This window comes from Hemicordylus capensis, chromosome 4 (assembly GCF_027244095.1).
Source record: "Hemicordylus capensis ecotype Gifberg chromosome 4, rHemCap1.1.pri, whole genome shotgun sequence".
NCBI classification, from domain to species: domain Eukaryota; kingdom Metazoa; phylum Chordata; class Lepidosauria; order Squamata; family Cordylidae; genus Hemicordylus; species Hemicordylus capensis.
In genome coordinates this window covers 867,214-884,470 of record NC_069660.1, presented here as the reverse complement: position 1 = coordinate 884,470, position 17,257 = coordinate 867,214, and the positions used below count along the sequence as shown (strand labels likewise).

At 56.5% G+C, this 17,257-nt stretch overlaps 1 protein-coding gene across 1 annotated transcript in view; it reads left to right on the top strand.

The window, feature by feature from the left end:
* Positions 1-5,540: 5,540 nt before the first annotated feature.
* The window catches only part of SLC12A5 (solute carrier family 12 member 5), a 101,554-nt gene continuing 89,837 nt past the window's right edge, over positions 5,541-17,257 (top strand). The window contains exon 1 of the mRNA XM_053246270.1: positions 5,541-5,757. Coding sequence (XP_053102245.1) covers positions 5,652-5,757 — 106 coding nt within the window. The 5' untranslated portion in view covers positions 5,541-5,651. The remainder of the gene's footprint in view (positions 5,758-17,257) is intronic.

The window sequence follows — 17,257 nt, the reverse complement described above, 5'->3', positions numbered from 1 at the left end:
TGGCTCCCCCCCCAGCCAGCAGCCACCCCCAGCCATCCCCTCAGCATTGGGATTTTTAAAAATACACGGAGGTTCATGGCAGGGGAAGGCAAGCGGAAAGCAAAGCCCTAATTATTATTATGAGACAATAGTTCCCTTTAAGCAAATTGCACCCCCTTATTTGGGGCACAGAGGTTTTTCTATCAACTCCTCATTGAATCTACAATGTTGTGACCCAGATCTGACATGAATGAATAGTAAATAAAACATATTTCCAAAGGTTTTGACAGAAACTTAGTAGTACTTTGAACATTCACCACGTCTTCTCTTTGGCAAAGATAAAATTAGTAATTGATACTGCTTCCTAACTTGACAAGATTAACTGCCTTGGCATTTACAGTAAATCCATTTCACTCCTGCCCAGTTCTCTCAACCAAACACGCTGTTATTTGTTTGTTATTTCTTTGTGTAAACCTCCCTGAACCATTTTTGGAAGGTCGGTATAGAAATTGAATGAATGAATGTAGTGAAGACATCAGAAGATGACTTTTAACTGTCATTTTCAATGATAAGGTGATTTGGTGGTGCCACAACCATATTCCATATTCAGAAGTTAATATGTCTTGCAGGGGACCCACAAATTTCTACAGGTGGTAATGTTTTATTTTACTGCATGGGGGTGAACTCACAAGAATGCTAAATCTCATGAAAATGTAGCATTGTCTGTAGAAAATGTATCCTAAGATTAGGATACTAATAAGATTAGGTCCGCATCCTAAGATTAGATTTGTTATCCTCTCTAATAAAACGCTTGGTGTCCGTCCGTGGACGGGCACCAAGCGTGTGTTCGTGCCTCCCTGCCCTGTTCTGCGCCTGCGCGAAGCGCAGGCGCAGAACAGGGCAAGGGAGACATGAGGGCCGGCACCCGGTGGCCATCTTGGGCGGCCAGAAGCGGCCGCCCCGAAGAAGCCGGGAATGCGGGGAAGGAGGAGACTGGCCGAGGCGGTGGCAAAGCCGCCGCCTCGGCCAGAGGATGCAGCGCGGCCAAGGCGGCGGTGGAGCCGCGCCGCCGAAGCCGGGCGGGGGGAGGAGGTGACGGGGTAAGCCGGCCGAGGTGGCGGCAGAGCCGCCGCCGAGGCCTGGCACCGCCGCCGCAGCCAGGCGGCTGCGAGTCCTTGGGGCCCTTGCCCTTCCGGGGAGACCGGCCGGGAATGTGAGGCGGGGGCGGACCGGACCGGCAGCGGCGCCCCCAGAGTCTGCCCGGCCACCACCACCGCCACCGCCCACTCTCCCGCCCTCCCAGCTGCCCAAATACTCCTTCCCCGCTCCCCCCCCCGCAAATGATTAAGGGCCAAAACGGCCCAGAAGAATGCCTCCGCGGCCGCCGCCATGGCCGCCAACCGCCCTCCCAGCTGGCCGAGACTTCCTTACCCAGAGCAGCCCGCGACAGTCGGGCGATCAAAAATCCATTTTTTGTGAAGAAGAGAGGAGCTCCGGAACAGAGCTCCTCTCTGTGCTAAGCCAATGCCCAAACTGCTGCTATGGACGCAAAGCGTCCTTCGCTGCCCAAGCACCAGTTTGAGAAGAGGCTTAGCACAGAGAGGAGCTCTGTTCGCGAGCTCCTCTCTTTACCTTTGAAAAACATGCTTGCACTTCGCCCGGCTGTTGCGGGCTGACTCGGGTGAGGAGGGCTCGGGCAGCCGGGAGGGCGGTTTTCGGCTGCGGCTGTGGCGGCCGCAGAGGCCCTTATTCCTTTGGGGGGGGTGCGGGGTAGGGGAAGTCGGGCAGCTGGGAGGGCGGGAGGGCGAATTTGGGCCCCTTCCCTTCCTAGCACCCGTTATTCAACGGGCTAAAATTTACTTGTTTCAAATGAATAGGTTAACTCCAATCTCTCTCACCTCTGCAGTCCCCAGCCACATGCATCTCACTTATATACCCATTTTCTCTCTGGCCTTCTCCCCCTGCCCTTCTTCGACTGCTCCCTCAGCTTAACATCCTTTCCTAGGCCTGTCAATTCCCTTGTTGCCTTCCCAGGCTCCTGCCTATTTTTGCTTTTTCTATGCCTCTTTACCTAGCTCCTTCTGCAAGATCTGAGCAGCTTATAGAGACTTTCTCTCTCTCCCTCAAGCCAAAACTACCTATCCTCTTTCCATTTCTTTCTTTTTTAGCTTTTTCTCTTTCTTTCTTTCTTTCTCTCCCTCTCTCCCTTCAAGCCTGCTCCATCCTCTTTTCCTTTTTCCATCCCTCTGTCTCTCTTCCTCAAGCCAAGCCTGCCCTATTCTTTCCCTCTTTCTTTCCCCGTCTCACTTCTCTCTTTCCTTCTTATAAAAGCCTGTGTGGTGAAGGATCAAAGTATAATCTTCTTATCAAAAATTAAGCAAAAAACTTCTCTAATTTTTTCCTTAGAAGTACTCCATGTTAAGTGTAATGATTTGGCAGAGGTGGAAAGAAAGAACAATGCATTTTATTATTATGTATTTTGTACAGATTGTATTGTAGTATTTATTTTATTTGAATTTTTAATTCAATTTATTTTATTTTAATTAAAATTAATCTTGGCCTGCTAGAACTTCAAAAATTAAATTTTGATTAAATTCATTTTAATTATTTTCACTTAAATTAAATTAATTGATTGATATTAAATATTACTTTAATAATCAGCACCCTAAAAATTGACCTCAGCCCCCATGAGCCAAGTCACGATCAGGTTTGGCCCACCAGGTTGTTTGAGTTGTGCATGCCTGTAGTATAGTACTAATAGATAAACTTGAAAGCCCTTTACTAAATGCTGGTCCGGGAAACTGTGCATGAAGAATGTAGCGGTCCTTGAAATTCTGCATGAAGAATTTACTGGTCCTTGACTCCAAAAAGGTTGAGAAACACTGGTTTAGAACATCATCTCTTGTCACTTCTATCTGACTCAGTTCTTTAGCCTCCATCCCTGAAAAGCCTGGTTCAGGAAGAAGTATGTACTCAGTATCCTCTGCCGTGAAGACAGACGCAAAGAACTCATTCAGCTTCTCTGCAACTTCCATATCCTCCTTAATAGTTCCTTTCACTCCCTCATTTTCTAATGGTCCAACTGCCTCCCTGGCAGGTTTCCTGCTTCTGATGTATTTAAAGACGTTTTTGTTGTTCCCCTTAATACTTTTGGCTAAATGTTCCTCAAACTCTCTTTTTGCCTCCCTTATTGTCACCTTGCATTTCTTTTGCCAGAGTTTGTGTTCCTTTCTGTTCTCTTCATTTGGACAGGCCTTGCAATTTCAGAAAGAAGTCGTCTTCTTCCCTTTAATGGCTTCCTTGACGGTACCTGTCAGCCATGCTGGCATCCTCCTGGACTTAGTAGTAGCTTTCCTCCTTTTGGGTATACAATCTAACTGGGCTTCTAGTATTGTGGTTTTGAGTAAATTCCATGCACTCTGGAGCGAAGTGACTCTCCTGGATTTCCCTTTCAGCTTTCCTTTCACCATACTCCTCATTTTGGAGAAGTTTCCTCTTCTGAAATTCAAAATGTCTGTGTTAGACATCCTTGGTGATTCCCTCCCCACATGTATGCCGAATTTGATGGCACTGTGGTCACTGTTCCCTGACGTCACGGACCAGGTCCTGGGTGTCACTCAGAATTAGGTCCAAGGACGCCTTCACTCTGGTCGGTTCCAAGACCAACTGTTCTAGGGCACAGTCATTCAGTGTATCTAGAAATTTGACCTCTTTGTCCTGACCTGACTGTGAATTTACCCAGTCTTTGTGTGGGGAATTGAAGTCACCCATTATTACTGCCCTGCCTCTCCTTGACGCCTCCCTGATTTCCTGCTGCAACTCCCAGTCACTGTTGGCATTTTGATCCGGAGGGCGATAGCACGTCCCCCGTAGCACGTTTCCTTTCTGGCTTTGTATAGTCACCCACAGGGTTTCTGTGTAGGACTCTGGTCCACTTAGGTTTTCTAGCTTGTTAGATTCTATCCCTTCTTTAACATACAGTGCTACTCTACCTCCAATGCGCCCCTCCCTGTCCTTTCTGTAGAGTTTATACCCAGGGATAACAGTGTCCCACCGGTTCTCACTGTTCCACCATGTTTCTGTTATGCCCACCATGTCTATTTCTGCGTTAGCAACCAAGCACTCCAGCTCACCCATCTTGGCTCGGAGGCTTCTGGCATTGGCATATAAGCACCTACACTCTGAATCTCTCCCCTGAAGTATGCTATTCTTATGACTCTTTGACCAGCTGGCACAGCCTCCCGCCTGCTCTTTATGCGGTTCTGCTCTGTCCCCTTCTGTTTTATCTGAATTCATTGCACCCTTGCACTTTACAGGATGGCTTTTGCCAAACGGGATACTGCCCAGCTCCCATCAGCTGTTCCCCAGGAACGGGAGCCAGGCTTAGTGGCCATCAGGACGAGGCCCTGGGGCTGGAATCATGGAGAAGCAGATCCAGGCTAGACATCAACAGAAACATCCCGACAAGGGAGAAAATCCAGGCTATGCAGGAGGAGGAGGTATTTCCCAGCCACAAGAGCAGCTCTGTGACCGTGAAACTCTCTGCTCCAGGCTGGGGTGGGCTTCACTGCGGGTCTCCAAGCAGAGGCTGACTGGCTACCTGTGAGTGCTGCTGCAGCAGTTTCGTGCAGGGAGCAGCAGGGTGTGGGACGAGAAGACCTCCAGGGTACACAGGAAGTGGCCATATGTTGAGTCAGACCCTTGGTCCCTCTAGCTCAGTATTGTCTACCCAGACTGGCAGCAGCGGCTTCTCCAAGGCTGCAGGCAGGGAGCTCTCTCAGCCCTATCTTGGAGATGCTGCCAGGGAGGGAACTGGGAACCTTCTGCAGGCAAGCAGGCAGGGGCTCTTCCCAGGGGCTCTTCCCAGAGGGCCCCATCCCTTCAGGGGAATATCTCACAGTGCTCACGCATTAGTCTCCCATCCAAATGCAAACCGGGGCAGACTTTGCTTAGTGAAAGGGACAAGTCCCTTTCACTTGTAAGGTTCCAGGATTCCTGGGGGGGTGAAAAGCAGGTCTAGAGAGGAAGGGGCCTGGCTAAACTGGGTGTTGGCGGCTGCCGGGTATTTACTGGGCGACCCCTCCGCAAGGAGACTGTCTTTGCTCGCGAAAGTGGACCGTGGCCTGTGTGGGGTCTCCCGAAACAGCAGCAGCAGCAGTAGCAGCAGCCCATGCCTTCGGGGGGAACACTCTTCGGCACCAGCCCAGTTTCTCGAGGCCTCGGGGCCCTGGTGGGGATGCGGGGGAAGGGGCGGCCCGGGCAGTGGTCGGCAGCCGAGAAGAATCCCGGCGACATCAGCCGCTCTTCGTCTCCTCCTCCTCCGGTGGACTATCCTTGGAGACTCCCGCCGCGTACAGGACAGGCTCTCATCTCGAGGAGGGCGGCGGCGGGCGGCTTCCCACCGCGCGGGTCCGCCTGGCCTTGCCCACGGCCCCCAGCTGCGCCCTGGAGAGAGAGAGAGAGAGGGAGACCCCTCCCTCCCTCCCTCCACCCTCGTGGCCGAGGCGTGCGCGCGACAGGGGGCGCTAGGACCGCGCTGCGCTCCGAGCCATCTCTCACCCACCGGCGGCGGCGGCGGCAGGAGGGAGCGGGTGGCCACCGGGGCGCCGAGCCGCAGCAGCCGCCCACTTGTGGCCGCCTGCCCGGACAGCCAGGAGCACCGGCAGGCAGGCATGAGTCGCCGCTTCACGGTCACTGCCGGCGAGGAGCCGCGCCCGGGTGCCGCAGGAGGAGGCGGCGACGGCGCTTCCCCGCAGCAGGTGCCGCCCGGCGGGCCAGGTAAGAGCGCGGCAGCCGCCGCCGGGCTCCGGTCTGCGCTGCGGGCGGGCGGATCGGAGCGAGCGGGAGAGCCGGGCCGGGGGCGGCTGCGCCCCCCACTCCTCGCCCGCCCAGAGACCCCGGGGAGGCGGCGGCGGCGGCGCCTTCCCCAACCGCGGGGGCTGGCGGGCGGCGGGGCGTGGAGCTCGCGGAGGGGGCAGCGCAGCAGGCGGGGCGCCCCGCTCTCCGGCGGCGCTGGTGGGTCTCCCCGCAGCCCAGGCGTGGCGGGGTGGAGCCGCGGCCAGCCCGGGGCGGGGGCTTCTTTCCAGGCAGGAAGAGGCCGGGCGGCGGCGGCGGCGGCGCTCCTCTCTTTCTGGACGGGCGGCGACACGCCCCTTCGCCGGGGGGGGGGGGGCGGAGGAGGCTGCTGCGCTTGGGTCCTGGGGGCTAGCCGGCCCCGGAGGAGCCCCCCGCGGGCGCCGAGGCGGCAGCTCTTGCCCCGCACCCGCTGTAGGGTCCTGGCTGCGGCGCGCCTGCCCGTCCTCGGCTGGGCTGCCTTCCGGCGCCCGTTACCGGAGCAGTATTGATCGTGGAAGGAAACCCAAGCCGGGCAGCCGCCTCAGCACTTCTCCGCCTCGACCTTCTCTCCCCAGGAAAGGGCGGCTGGGGGTGGCGGGTCCTGGGTGGCCCCCCCCCCTGCGGCTTGTTAACTGGGATGCGGAGGGGTCTGGAACAACTGGTGGCGGGTAGGTGACCCGTGAGGCCGAAATCTGGTGGCGACTCTCTTCCGAGCTGGTTGGCATACCCGCCTCCCTTCTTCTAAGCCGAGAGATGGAGTGGTGATGGGGAGTGCGCTCTGCACGCTCTCAGAGGCACTCTTTGCAAAGATACCAGATGCGGGGATTGAGCGATGGGAGCCTTGGCCGGCTGGACCTGCCAGAGCTCTCCTGTCGCCTGGTCAGCCGCGGGGCCAGCCTTGGCGTTTCCTTCTGGGGGAGCAGCAGGGTGCTTGCGGCTGCCTCTTGTGTGCCCGGACACGGTGCCCGGACAGGGAGGGGGCCACGGGAGTGTTTAGGCCGCAGGCCAGCACAACATAAGGCCCCGGGGACGGGCCCAAAGTTCTGCGGTGCCTGAGGTGAGGTGGGGAAATGGTGCCGTGCCCCATGGGCCTGGGAGGGGTCAGACCCCTTTCAAAATTAAGCTTTAAAAGGGCAGAGAGGAGGAGAGTTTGCTAGCAGTCTCCTCTTCTCCCCTCATGCTGTGGTCAACTGATAATTGCTTCCATTAATAGTTTGAATGATGAGTAATTAATAATTTCTCTCATTGATATTTAATAATTTTAATGTAATCATTACTTTGCTGAACATTTGCCTCGCCCCCCCCCCCACACCAAGTCGTGGTTGGTTCTGGCCCACTGGGTGGCTTGAGGTGCGCTCAGGGGCAGCAGGCACAGAGGGCTGGACGGGGCTGGCTCGGGGGTTCAGACTGGGGCCGGCCAGACAGGAGGCGCGAGGCTGTCCAGAGCTCAGTCCAGCCAGGAGCAGCTTGTCCTCATGGGGCGGCGGGGGGGGGGGGAGGCACAGCTGCATCTGCTTCCTGGCAGCAGCCTGGTGGTTCCTCTCTCTCCCCCCTCGCTCAGCTTTACCTGATGAACTGCTGGCTGGCAGCAGGCTGCATGGCTCTCTGGTGGGGTGGGGAGGGAGAAGAACTACTTGAGCAGCCCCCTTAGGCGCCCCCCCCAGCATCTGAGGAGCAGGATCTGGCCGAGCAGGAGGGCCCAGCTGGCCCAGAAGGAGGGGGCGGCTGCTCCTGGGACCCGGCTGCAGGAGGAGCAGCAGCGGCAGCAGCGAGGTCCGTCCGCAGAGAGGCAGGCGGCTTGCGGGTGTTGCGGCTCAAGGCTCCGCAGCAGACTGGAGGCCTTGGGGAGGAGAAGCGGCCTGCACTGCTAGGTGGGAGCTGCACACACTCTGGTGTCCAAGCAAGGCTGGAGGTGCCAGCTGTGGACGGTGATCCAGCGGAGACACCCTCCTACCCAGCCAGGCCTTGAACAAGGTGGGAGGAAAAGCCCTCTGTACCGCCTGCTGCTGCTGAGCGCATGACCACACCCAGCCCCTCCGGCCTTGTTTTGAACTCCTGCACGAGCAGAAAACGGGAGTGCCTGCAGGGGAAGCTTCTCCTGCCCAGCTTCTGCTTACGAGAACCCGCTGTGGATGCATTAGTTGTGTTTCCATCCTGCCTTCCTCCGCAGAGCAGCACTTTAGCTTCACAACAGCCGTGTGGAGTTGGCTGCACAGAGAGGAAGAGGCTTGCCGAAGGCCAAGGCCACCTGGTGAGCGTCCAAGCTGCGGGCTGGTTTGCCCCCAGGGTGGTTCCCTCAGCTATGCCGGCGCTCCAGCGGCCGCTCCGCCCGGGCGTAACGGCCAGTCTCGACGCCTCCTGCGTAGCTGGCTGGCTGATCATCTCAGGTCTTGCCGGTTCTGCTAGCAACTCGGGGTTAGTCAGGCTTGCCTTAGTGGGCTCTACTCAGGTGCAAAGGGCTCCTCAAAGGGGCTCAGCTTGCCTGGGTTGGCCCTGCTGCCCTAGTTCCCTGGCAAAGGCGTTGCTGTCCTGGCCTGGCCACCGAGGGAAGGCTCCAGCCTTCAGAGCAAAGGCCGGCTTGGAGGCTCAGGCCTCTCCCTGGGTCTGGCTGCCTTGGTGGCAGCAGCATCGGGCCCTCCCGCGGGCGCCTGGGCGGATGTGTGCCCCTGTGGCCTCCGTCCAGCAGAGCAGGGAGGAGGAAGACCCCAGAGGGCTGCTGTGACTAAGCGCCCGGAGTGGACGAGACGAGTTGCTTATGACCAACTTGACTCCCACCCAGTCCAGTGGGACTCATTTCCTCTGGCTGCCACCGGTTGTAGTTCGGGCGACATCATTCTATACACCCCTTTTCACCGCGGAAGTTCACAAAGCGGTTTTAGTGGCGAAGGGCGTGGGGGGGGGGCTGCCAGCAGGGAATGCCGCTCCTCAGCGCTTGCCCGTCTGCGCTTGCCACACGGCCAGGAGTGGCTCAAGCCGGGGGCGGGGGGGGCGGGCAAGGGGGCACAGCTGCCTCTGTTTCCTGGAGCTCTGTCTGCTCCTCTGTTTCCTGCCCCAGCGTTAGCGGGAGCTGCACAGCCTGCAGCCTGGTCATTCATCAGGTAGAGCTGCACAGTTAACTGTGCACCTGATGAATGGCCAGCCTGCAGGCCATGCGTGGGGCGGGAGAGAGAGGAGCAAGTGGAGTTCTGGGAAGCAGAGGCAATGGTGCCTGCAACTAATGCTCTGGTCCGGTTTGTCTCCCAGATCAGCCTTTGCTCTGCGAGGAGACCACCTGCAGCATGCTGGGCCTGTTGGGATCCCCAGGGGCTGCGCAGACAGGCCTCTGGTTTCTATAGGCTTCCTCGATGGCTGCAGTCCATGCTCTTGGGGGACTGGGTTGCAGCCGTCCTCCTGCCACTGGGCATAACCAGATCCCGTGTGTGTGTGTGTAAGCATTTATAGGCTAAGGTGGCTTTAAAAAAACATGGGTACAGTAATTTGGGCTTTTAAATACAGTAATTATTATTATTATCCAGAGCTGTGTACAACATACTTAAGTTTCTCCTCACAACAACCCTGTGAAGTGGGTTAGGCTGAGAGAGAAGTGACTGGCCCAGAGTCACCCAGCTAGTCTCATGGCTGAATGGGGATTTGAACTCGGGTCTCCCCGGTCCTAGTCCAGCACTCTAGCTGGCTCATGGTGATTTCATGTGTTGTGTGTTTTTACTTGATGTGTTAATGATGTGTTGTGAGCTACCCAGAGAACAATGTATTTTGGGGTGGCGAACAAATAAAGCGGATGACTGTTGTTGTTAATGGAAACAGCGAATAGCCCAGCAGCAACATTGGCTGCAAATCCCACCAGGCAGAGAGGGACAAACATGAGGGAAGACGTGCAGCCCTCACCCCTGGGGTGCGCTGGAGCGAGGCTGGCTCCAGAGGCAGGTCCCAGCTGCAAGCCAGCTCTTCCCAGGGGTGTCCAACCCACGCCGAGCCCGCGGGCGGCCCACTCCAGATCAGTGGACCCTCCTGGCCAGGAGAACCTCTGCCTTGGTCTGGCCCACTCCAGACTGAGTTCCAGGCTCTTGCTCTCGTCCCGCCCATCGCTGGCTCCAGGCACCAATCTAGAACATGCACAGCCCCTCCGCCAAGGACGGGCGTGAGATGCACCATTGTACACACTGGTCACTCTCCACGCCAAATCCCTGAATGGCCTCTCCCAGAGATTTCACAGCACTATTGAAGAGTATGAGGACAGGATGGAGCCCTGCAGGGTAGCAGTAGCCAGCAGCCAAGGTCCTGAGCAGAGGTCCCCAGCATCACCACCTAGGACCTACCCATCGGGACGGATCTGAGCCGCTGCAAATCAGGGTCCCCTCACCTCGTCCTGGCCAGGCGGTCCAGGAGGGTATCATGGATGGGGGTATTGAAAACCAATGAGAGGTCCAGCAGAGCCAAGGCAGTGCCCGGCAGCTGTGAAAAAGGCAAGTTCCATACTTGGGATCACGAGGAAAGGGCAATGAAGCTAAAGCTGCTAAGCCTAATGGCACAGCAGGAAAATGACTAGCAAGCCAGAGGTGGCGGGTTCGAATCCCCGCTGGTGTGTTTCCCAGATTATGGGAAACTCCTCTTTTGGGCAGCAGCAATATAGGAAGATGCTGAAAGGCATCATCATCTCATACTGCGTGGGAGGAGGCCATGGTAAACCCCTCCTGTATTCTACCAAAGACAATCACAGGGCTCTGTGGACTCCAGGAGTTGACACCGACTCGATGACGGCACACTTTACCTTTAACACGTCTGCATGCATACAACTGTCTCTAAGCAGTCAGTTCTGCACACCTTGTGAGCCCAGCTTTTTCAGGGCATGTTGGCTAGGTACATAGACGTCTACCTCCTCCTCCTCCCCTGGATCTAGAGGCGCTCTGTGGAGCTGGCACCCATTTTTCCAGCTGGCTGCAGCCAGCCCTGCTGCAGGCTCTGCTTGCTTTGGAGACTCCCTCTGTGTGTGAAGTGCTGGGAGAGTGAAAGCCTGGTGTGTTATTGCTTCTGAAGTCAGGCAGGAGGAATAGGGATGTGGAAGACAGGAAAGCAGGAACTGAGAGACAGGGTGCAGAACGGTCTCTGGGGTGGGGAAATGGAAAAGAGGGTCTGCGGGGAGAGAGAAAACCTAGAGTATGTGATGAGGTGCAGAGGAGGAAGAGAGTGCAGTGTTGTGGGCATGAGAGGCAGTGAACAGAGAAGCCTCTGGTCAGAGAGAGCAAGAGAGCAGGCTATGGGGATGCAGAGAGGAAGTGGGTGGGGGTTGAGCAGAGAGCAAACCCTGGGTTTGAAACTGGGCAAAAATGCTTTCCCAACATTACTCATTGGATAGTAGCGTCATCTAGTCCACATTTTACCAACTGATCAGCAAGGATATCGTGGGGAACTTCCTGCGAAGCTTTCCTGAAATCCAGCTCCGCGGTGTCCACGGCGTTCCCATGATCGACTGCACCAGTAACCCTGTCAGAAGAAGGGAAGCACATAGATCTGGCTGGCTCCCCCTGCGGACCCCCCCCCCCGTCCTTTTCTAAGAGCTCCCAGAGGGGCTGCTTCATGTTCTCTTCTGGGATCTTGCCAGGTTCTGATGTTGAGCTGGCTGGTCCCTTTCCCCGCTTTCTTGAATGTGGGGACAAGATGTGCTCGACTCCAGTCTCCATTTGACTCCTCTTCTCCTCTTGGGTTCTCTAGGAGTTTTCCAAGATTACCGACAGTAGTTCTGAGGTCACAGCTACAAGTTCCGTCCGTACCTGGGGATGTAATTCATCTGGACCAGGAGGTGGAAACCCATTGAAGGTAGCTAGGTGTTCTCTGATCACTTCTTTACCTGTCTGGAGGTGCATTTCCCCAGGAGTGTCAAAGCTGCCAGGCTGGGCCACAGGTGCCAAGTCGGCTTTCATTGGCTCTGCCCCCTCTCTGCCCCCTGCCCCCACTTCACTGTCCTCTCCACCTTTCTTGCTCTTCCTCTTGGGCTGGACGTACCCAGTAAGCCTCTTTCGCTTGTTTTTGGCATCCCTCGCAAGCCTCTGCTCCTTCTGAGCCTTGGCTTTCCTGACACCATCCCGACAGGATCAGGCCACGCTTGTCCTCTTCCCTGGTTCTCTGCCCTTCCTCCCTCACCCTGAAAGTGCCCTTTCTGCTTCTCAGCTGCTCAAAGAGGTCTCCATCCACACGGGCTTCTTGAGCTGTCTCCCATGTTTCCCTCTCTGGGGAACGTTTATTTATTTATTTTTACATTTATTTCCCACTCTTCCTCCGAGGCTCCCAGAGCAGTTGACATGGTTATGTTTGTCCCCACAACAACCCTGTGAGGTAGGTTAGGCTGTAACTGGCCCAGAGTCACCCAGTGAGTTCCATGGCTGAGTGGGGTTTTGAACCCAGGTCTCTCTGGTCCTAGTCTTGCTTCTCAGAATCTCCCTTCTCTCTTGGGATCTTTTCTCCTGTAGGATTTCTAGACATGGAATCCTACCTAGTTTTCTCTGAGCTCATTCAGTTCAGCTTTCCTGACATCCAGGGCGTGCATTGGACTCCCTGCGTTTTCCCTCCCCTTCGGTTGACGATGAATTCCAAGAGGGCCTGGTCTCTTTCCCCAGGGCTCACTCCACTCCCACCACTCCTCAACCAATGAGGCCCTGTTTGGTGAGCATTCAGTCCCGGGTACCCGGCCCCCTTGTTGGTCCCTGGCCCCCTTGGTCTCCCGGGCTCTAGGCAGGACAGTGTCCTTCACTGCAAAGCCAGGGGGCCAGTGGTGGGCCCCATCCACCCTGCGTGGGACTCCCTGTCAATGGGAAGCGGCATCCAAAGCGGAAACCTCTGCCCTGTCCCTCCCCGGCACCCTGTGAAGACGGCCATGCGGTGCTGCCAAGGGGTCCCCTGAAGGGGAATGGAGCCCTCCTGAGCCCCTGCACCTGTCTTGGAAGGCAGGCAGAGAAGCTAGGAAGTCTCGCTCCCGCCAGGGCTCTCTCACTTTTGCAGGGGTCTCCCAGCGCAAGACTGTGCGGAGGTCAGCAGCAGCAGCAACAAATATTTTCAACCAATGTTTCCCAGTTTACATAGAGAAATAACCAACCAACCAACAAGATGGCTCCCTGTCCCCAAAGGGCTCACCATCTAAAAAGAAACCTAAGATAGACACCAGCAACAGCCACTTGAGCTACTGTGCTGGGGCTGGAGAGGGCCAGTTGTTCTCCCCCTGCTAAATACAGAGAATCACCACTTTAAGAAGGTGCCTCTTGGCCCAGCGAGCAGGTGCGAAACGGCTCCCACGCTGAAGGTTTCTTGCCAAAGTGGCCTCTGCTTACAAAATAGTGAAGATCATTGGGCTGGGGAGAGCTTTTACAGGTCTCTTCCACCCAAACCCATCTGTAAACACCCCCCACTCCCCCCCCCAAGATTTGTCCTTTGCTTTGAACCAGCTGGGGCTTGGAGTGGTGCCTGATAAGCCCCAGGGTTTTGCTTCCCCAGAGCGACTGACCCCCAGTCACGAAGAGAGCCAGGAAGGTGGAGGCCCCTTTGGGTGGAGGCTTCTTCCCAGCCAGCTGAGCAGGAGCAAAGGCCCCTCCCCACCCTCCAGGTGTGCTGAGGAAGGTGGGCGCTCCCGGAGGTGGCTGCAGCTGGCACGGCTGGCCCAGTGGGGGCTCCTGGGGGCAGCTGCAGAGCTGGGGCTGCCTGTGGGTGAGCAGGGCTCTGCGGACTGTGTCAGGGTGCTTCCCATCAGGCAAATGGCTTGGACGGGGAGCAGCCGTGCTCATCTGCTGTCGGAAGAACAGGGCAGAGCCTTGTACGGTGCCTTCCAAAGGAACAGGTCTGTGATGGCCATCCTCTTTCAGTGCCTCCTGCCTCTGTGCTTGAAGAGAAGTGGGGAGCAGGTTAGACACACACACCCCCGCCCCTGCACCTACCCAGGATCTGAGGAGCTTGCTTGGATTCTGGCTTTGGTGCCCTCCTGCCCCAGCACCACCCTCCACCCCCAAGAACTGGACCTGCTTGTTCTCTTTCTAGTTCAGCTGGAGGACCTTTTGAGGGGCAAGGAGGAGCTTTAGCCCTGGCTGGGAAACTCCAGGCCTGGAGCTCCCTCTGGTGGCCAAAGCCTTTTTTGCAGAGGCATGGTTTGTGTTCTGAGACAGAACCCCAGTGCCTTGTGGAAAAGTATGCTGCGTCTCAGCATCCAGTGGTGGCAAGGAAAGGACCAGGACGCCGCTCCCCTGGTGAACACACCTCCCTTGCCCTCTTGATAGTTGCCGAGAGGCCTTGGGCCATCATGTCTGAGTGCTGAGGGTTGCACCTGAAGCAGCCTCACAACTCCAGGGTTGAAACGGACCACCCAATCAGGACAGCATGAGAAGCAGCGAGGCTGAGGAACTCCCCATCCTCAGGGATCCACAGATGCAGGTTTAGCCCACTAGCCAGCCGTTGCTGGTGGTCGCCCTCGGCCCCCTTTCTTCCCTCAGACCCTGTTCTGGCACCCAGGCTGGGGGCTCAGGAGGGAAGCAGGTCTTTGGTCCTTTGCACTGGGAGATGGGGAAGGGAAGCCACAGGGAGAGCCCTGATCTCCGGGGGGGGGGGCTCAAAAAGGACCCCTGCTGTTTCTCACCTTCTCCAAAAGGGCACTGGCAAGGAGCCCTCTGGGGAGCGGGGAGCCGTATGGTGCTGGGTGTTGTTCTCACCAGGGGGCTGCTGGGGGCACGCACCACTGGCGAGCTGGCAAGTGGGTGTGTAGATGCTGCCGCTGCCGCCGCCGCCACCACCACCACCTCCTCTGCCGCCCAGACCGTCCCTCCACAGACGCCTGAGTGGGACTGCCTCTTCCGGATGGGGCGCTAATGGGCACTGCAGACAGCACCCATTGCGAAGTGTTATTACACAACACTTTACAAAAGAAGAGGCAGGTCCCTGCCCCCAGGACATTGCAATCTATTTTCTGACAGTGCAGAAGAGAAGTGCGGGGCACGGGGTGGGGGGGAGGTGGAGAAGGCCAGCAAAACAAAGGATGCCACTGTGCAAAGGGGGTGACCCAGCAGCTTCCAGGGGGAGGAGGGAGTTCTAGGCACAGGGAGAAGCTGTGCAGCCGTGGAAGGGAGTGGGGGGGGCATCGATAGCTGAGCTGCTCCTAATCAGGGGGGGGGGTTGGGGTCCGTGGTGTCCCATTTGCATTGTGTGCTCCTGGCTGCTCCCAGCTGGGATATCTCTGGTCACCTGACAGATCAATGAGCCCAAGCTTTAGTTGACTAACTGGCAAGGATGAATTCTGATCCATGGGGCTGAGGGCTCCGGTGTATGTTTGTTATGACGGGATGGAAAGGAAACTGCTGCTCTCCTTCCCTTCTGGGCATGGATGGCAACTTGGGTTTATCCGACTGGAAGTTGCCTCTCACTTCTGTTCCGCCCGGACCTACACGGAGACTCTGGGTCCCATGCCTTTCATGGGGGAAAAGGCTGGGCCCAGTCAAGACCAAAGGGGCAGCCCTCCTGGACGCAGACGGGCTCATCTGGGCGCTTTCCAGATTGCACGCCACAACAGGGGGGAAAGGCTTCGGCTTGGCAGGGTCGTCTTGAAGACCACCCCCAGAATCTCAAGCTCCTGCTGCAATGGGGAAATGCAGCTACTTTTCTGCAACGGACTTGCAACGTGTTGTAGTGCTAAATCGCAGAGATGAAACCCCAAGTAAGGCATCATCGGGGATGTGAACGGCCCCTTGCTGTCCACGCAGGGACTGCGGTGTCGCCACACAGGCAGCACACTTTGCAGATCCGTCGTGACCCTGGGGTGGGGGTTGATCTGGAAAGCGCCCTGAAGCTGCTTCTCCCCAGTGGGGGCAGTGGGTACGTGGCTCCTCTGTGCAGGGGTGCTTTCCTCCTCTGGCCAGTATTGCTGTGGGTCCCTTCTGGGGATGGAGGAGCTGGGCTGGCAGCTGGGAGGGACTCAGGACCAGGAGCAGGCAGGAGCGTTGCTCTTGGGAGCAGCAAGACTGACATGGATTCGGGGAGACGGGCGGGTGGGGGGGGGGAGAGTAATGCAGCCTCCTTGCTTATTCGCCACCTCCCTTTGAAGAGTGTCCTGTTTCATCTCAGTGACTGCTTTCTGTTGTTTATTGGGTGACTTTTGATTGTCCTCTCCTGCTCTCTGATTTGTGTTTTGACGTTTGTTCTTTTTAAAGTTATTGTTGGGTATTTTCTGTCTATGCTGTCAGGTGTCTGTGCAGGCGGAAAGGTGGGATAAGAATCTTCTAAATTAAAAACAACAACACCCAGCACCCCATCTCTGCACCACTTCCAAAAGAGGCAGTTGTTTCAGCGCTCACAATGCAAACAGGCTCACCCCCCACCTGATGGTAAATCAGCACTTGATCGGGATGTTGCCCCCTTTCCTGGCTCTTTGCCAGAAGGGACCCACTGGCCAAATGGAATGGGGCTTGTTGCTCAGGGGGTAGTGAGCAGCTGGAGCTGTCTGGGAAGGGCACCCTGGCTCCCAGGTCTCCTCCAGGGGTGCTGCTGCCAGGCCGCCTGTGCCCAGTGCTCTTCCCCTGAGGCTGGGCTGGCATCCTTCCCTGAACCAGCCACCCCCTCCCAGTCGCCCCTGACGCTCCAGGTGGGGAGGGCCAGCTGCTTTGCTCTTCACCGATGGTGGGGGTGAGGGCTTCTTCCGGATCTCCTTCTCTCGAGGGGCTGCCTTGGGGCCTGATTTCCAGCCCCTCAAAGGTGTGGCTATAATTGAGTGGATGGGTTCAAAGAACCTCCCCCCCCCCCGTTCCTGAGGGCCCTGCAGCTCCACCCCTTCCTGTTTTCTCCATTATCTGCCTGGCTCCGAGGGGCGGACAGGGACCCCGTCTCCCCTAGCTACGCCCCTGCCCCTCGCCAGCAGCCACGCAAGGAGCAGGCTCCTCTGGCTCTCAGCTCCTCCTCCCAGCAAACGGAAGGGGCTGCAGCCTCTGCACGGAGGTCAAAGGGCCAGTTCTGTCCGGGAAACAGGGGCCGCTCCCCAGAGGCGTATCTAGGGAAAATAGTGCCTAGGGCAAGCACTGAAATCGCACCCCCTGTCCAAACATCCAACACCCATCTTTCATATAACTTTACCATAATATCAGCTGAAAAATACAAGTCAAGCTCATTAATTTTTCAAAAACAATTTAGAAAACTACAAATTTCAGTATGCTGGGGCTCATGAAATACCCAAATACTATGTGGAGGTGTACTTGGAAAACTAATGTCTAATTCTCTACTATGCATTGTAGCATCACTATTACATGAGTTTTTAAAAGAAATGGAGAATTTGACTTTTCCCTATTTACTCTGAAAATAATTAAAAGATATGCAGAGTAAACTGTGTCACTGCTTGGAATATATTCTAGTCTTTCAGAAAGACAATTAAAATGAGAGAAAGAGAGCAAGAAACTCCCAGTGGGCCTTAACACTAAGGATTTCACAC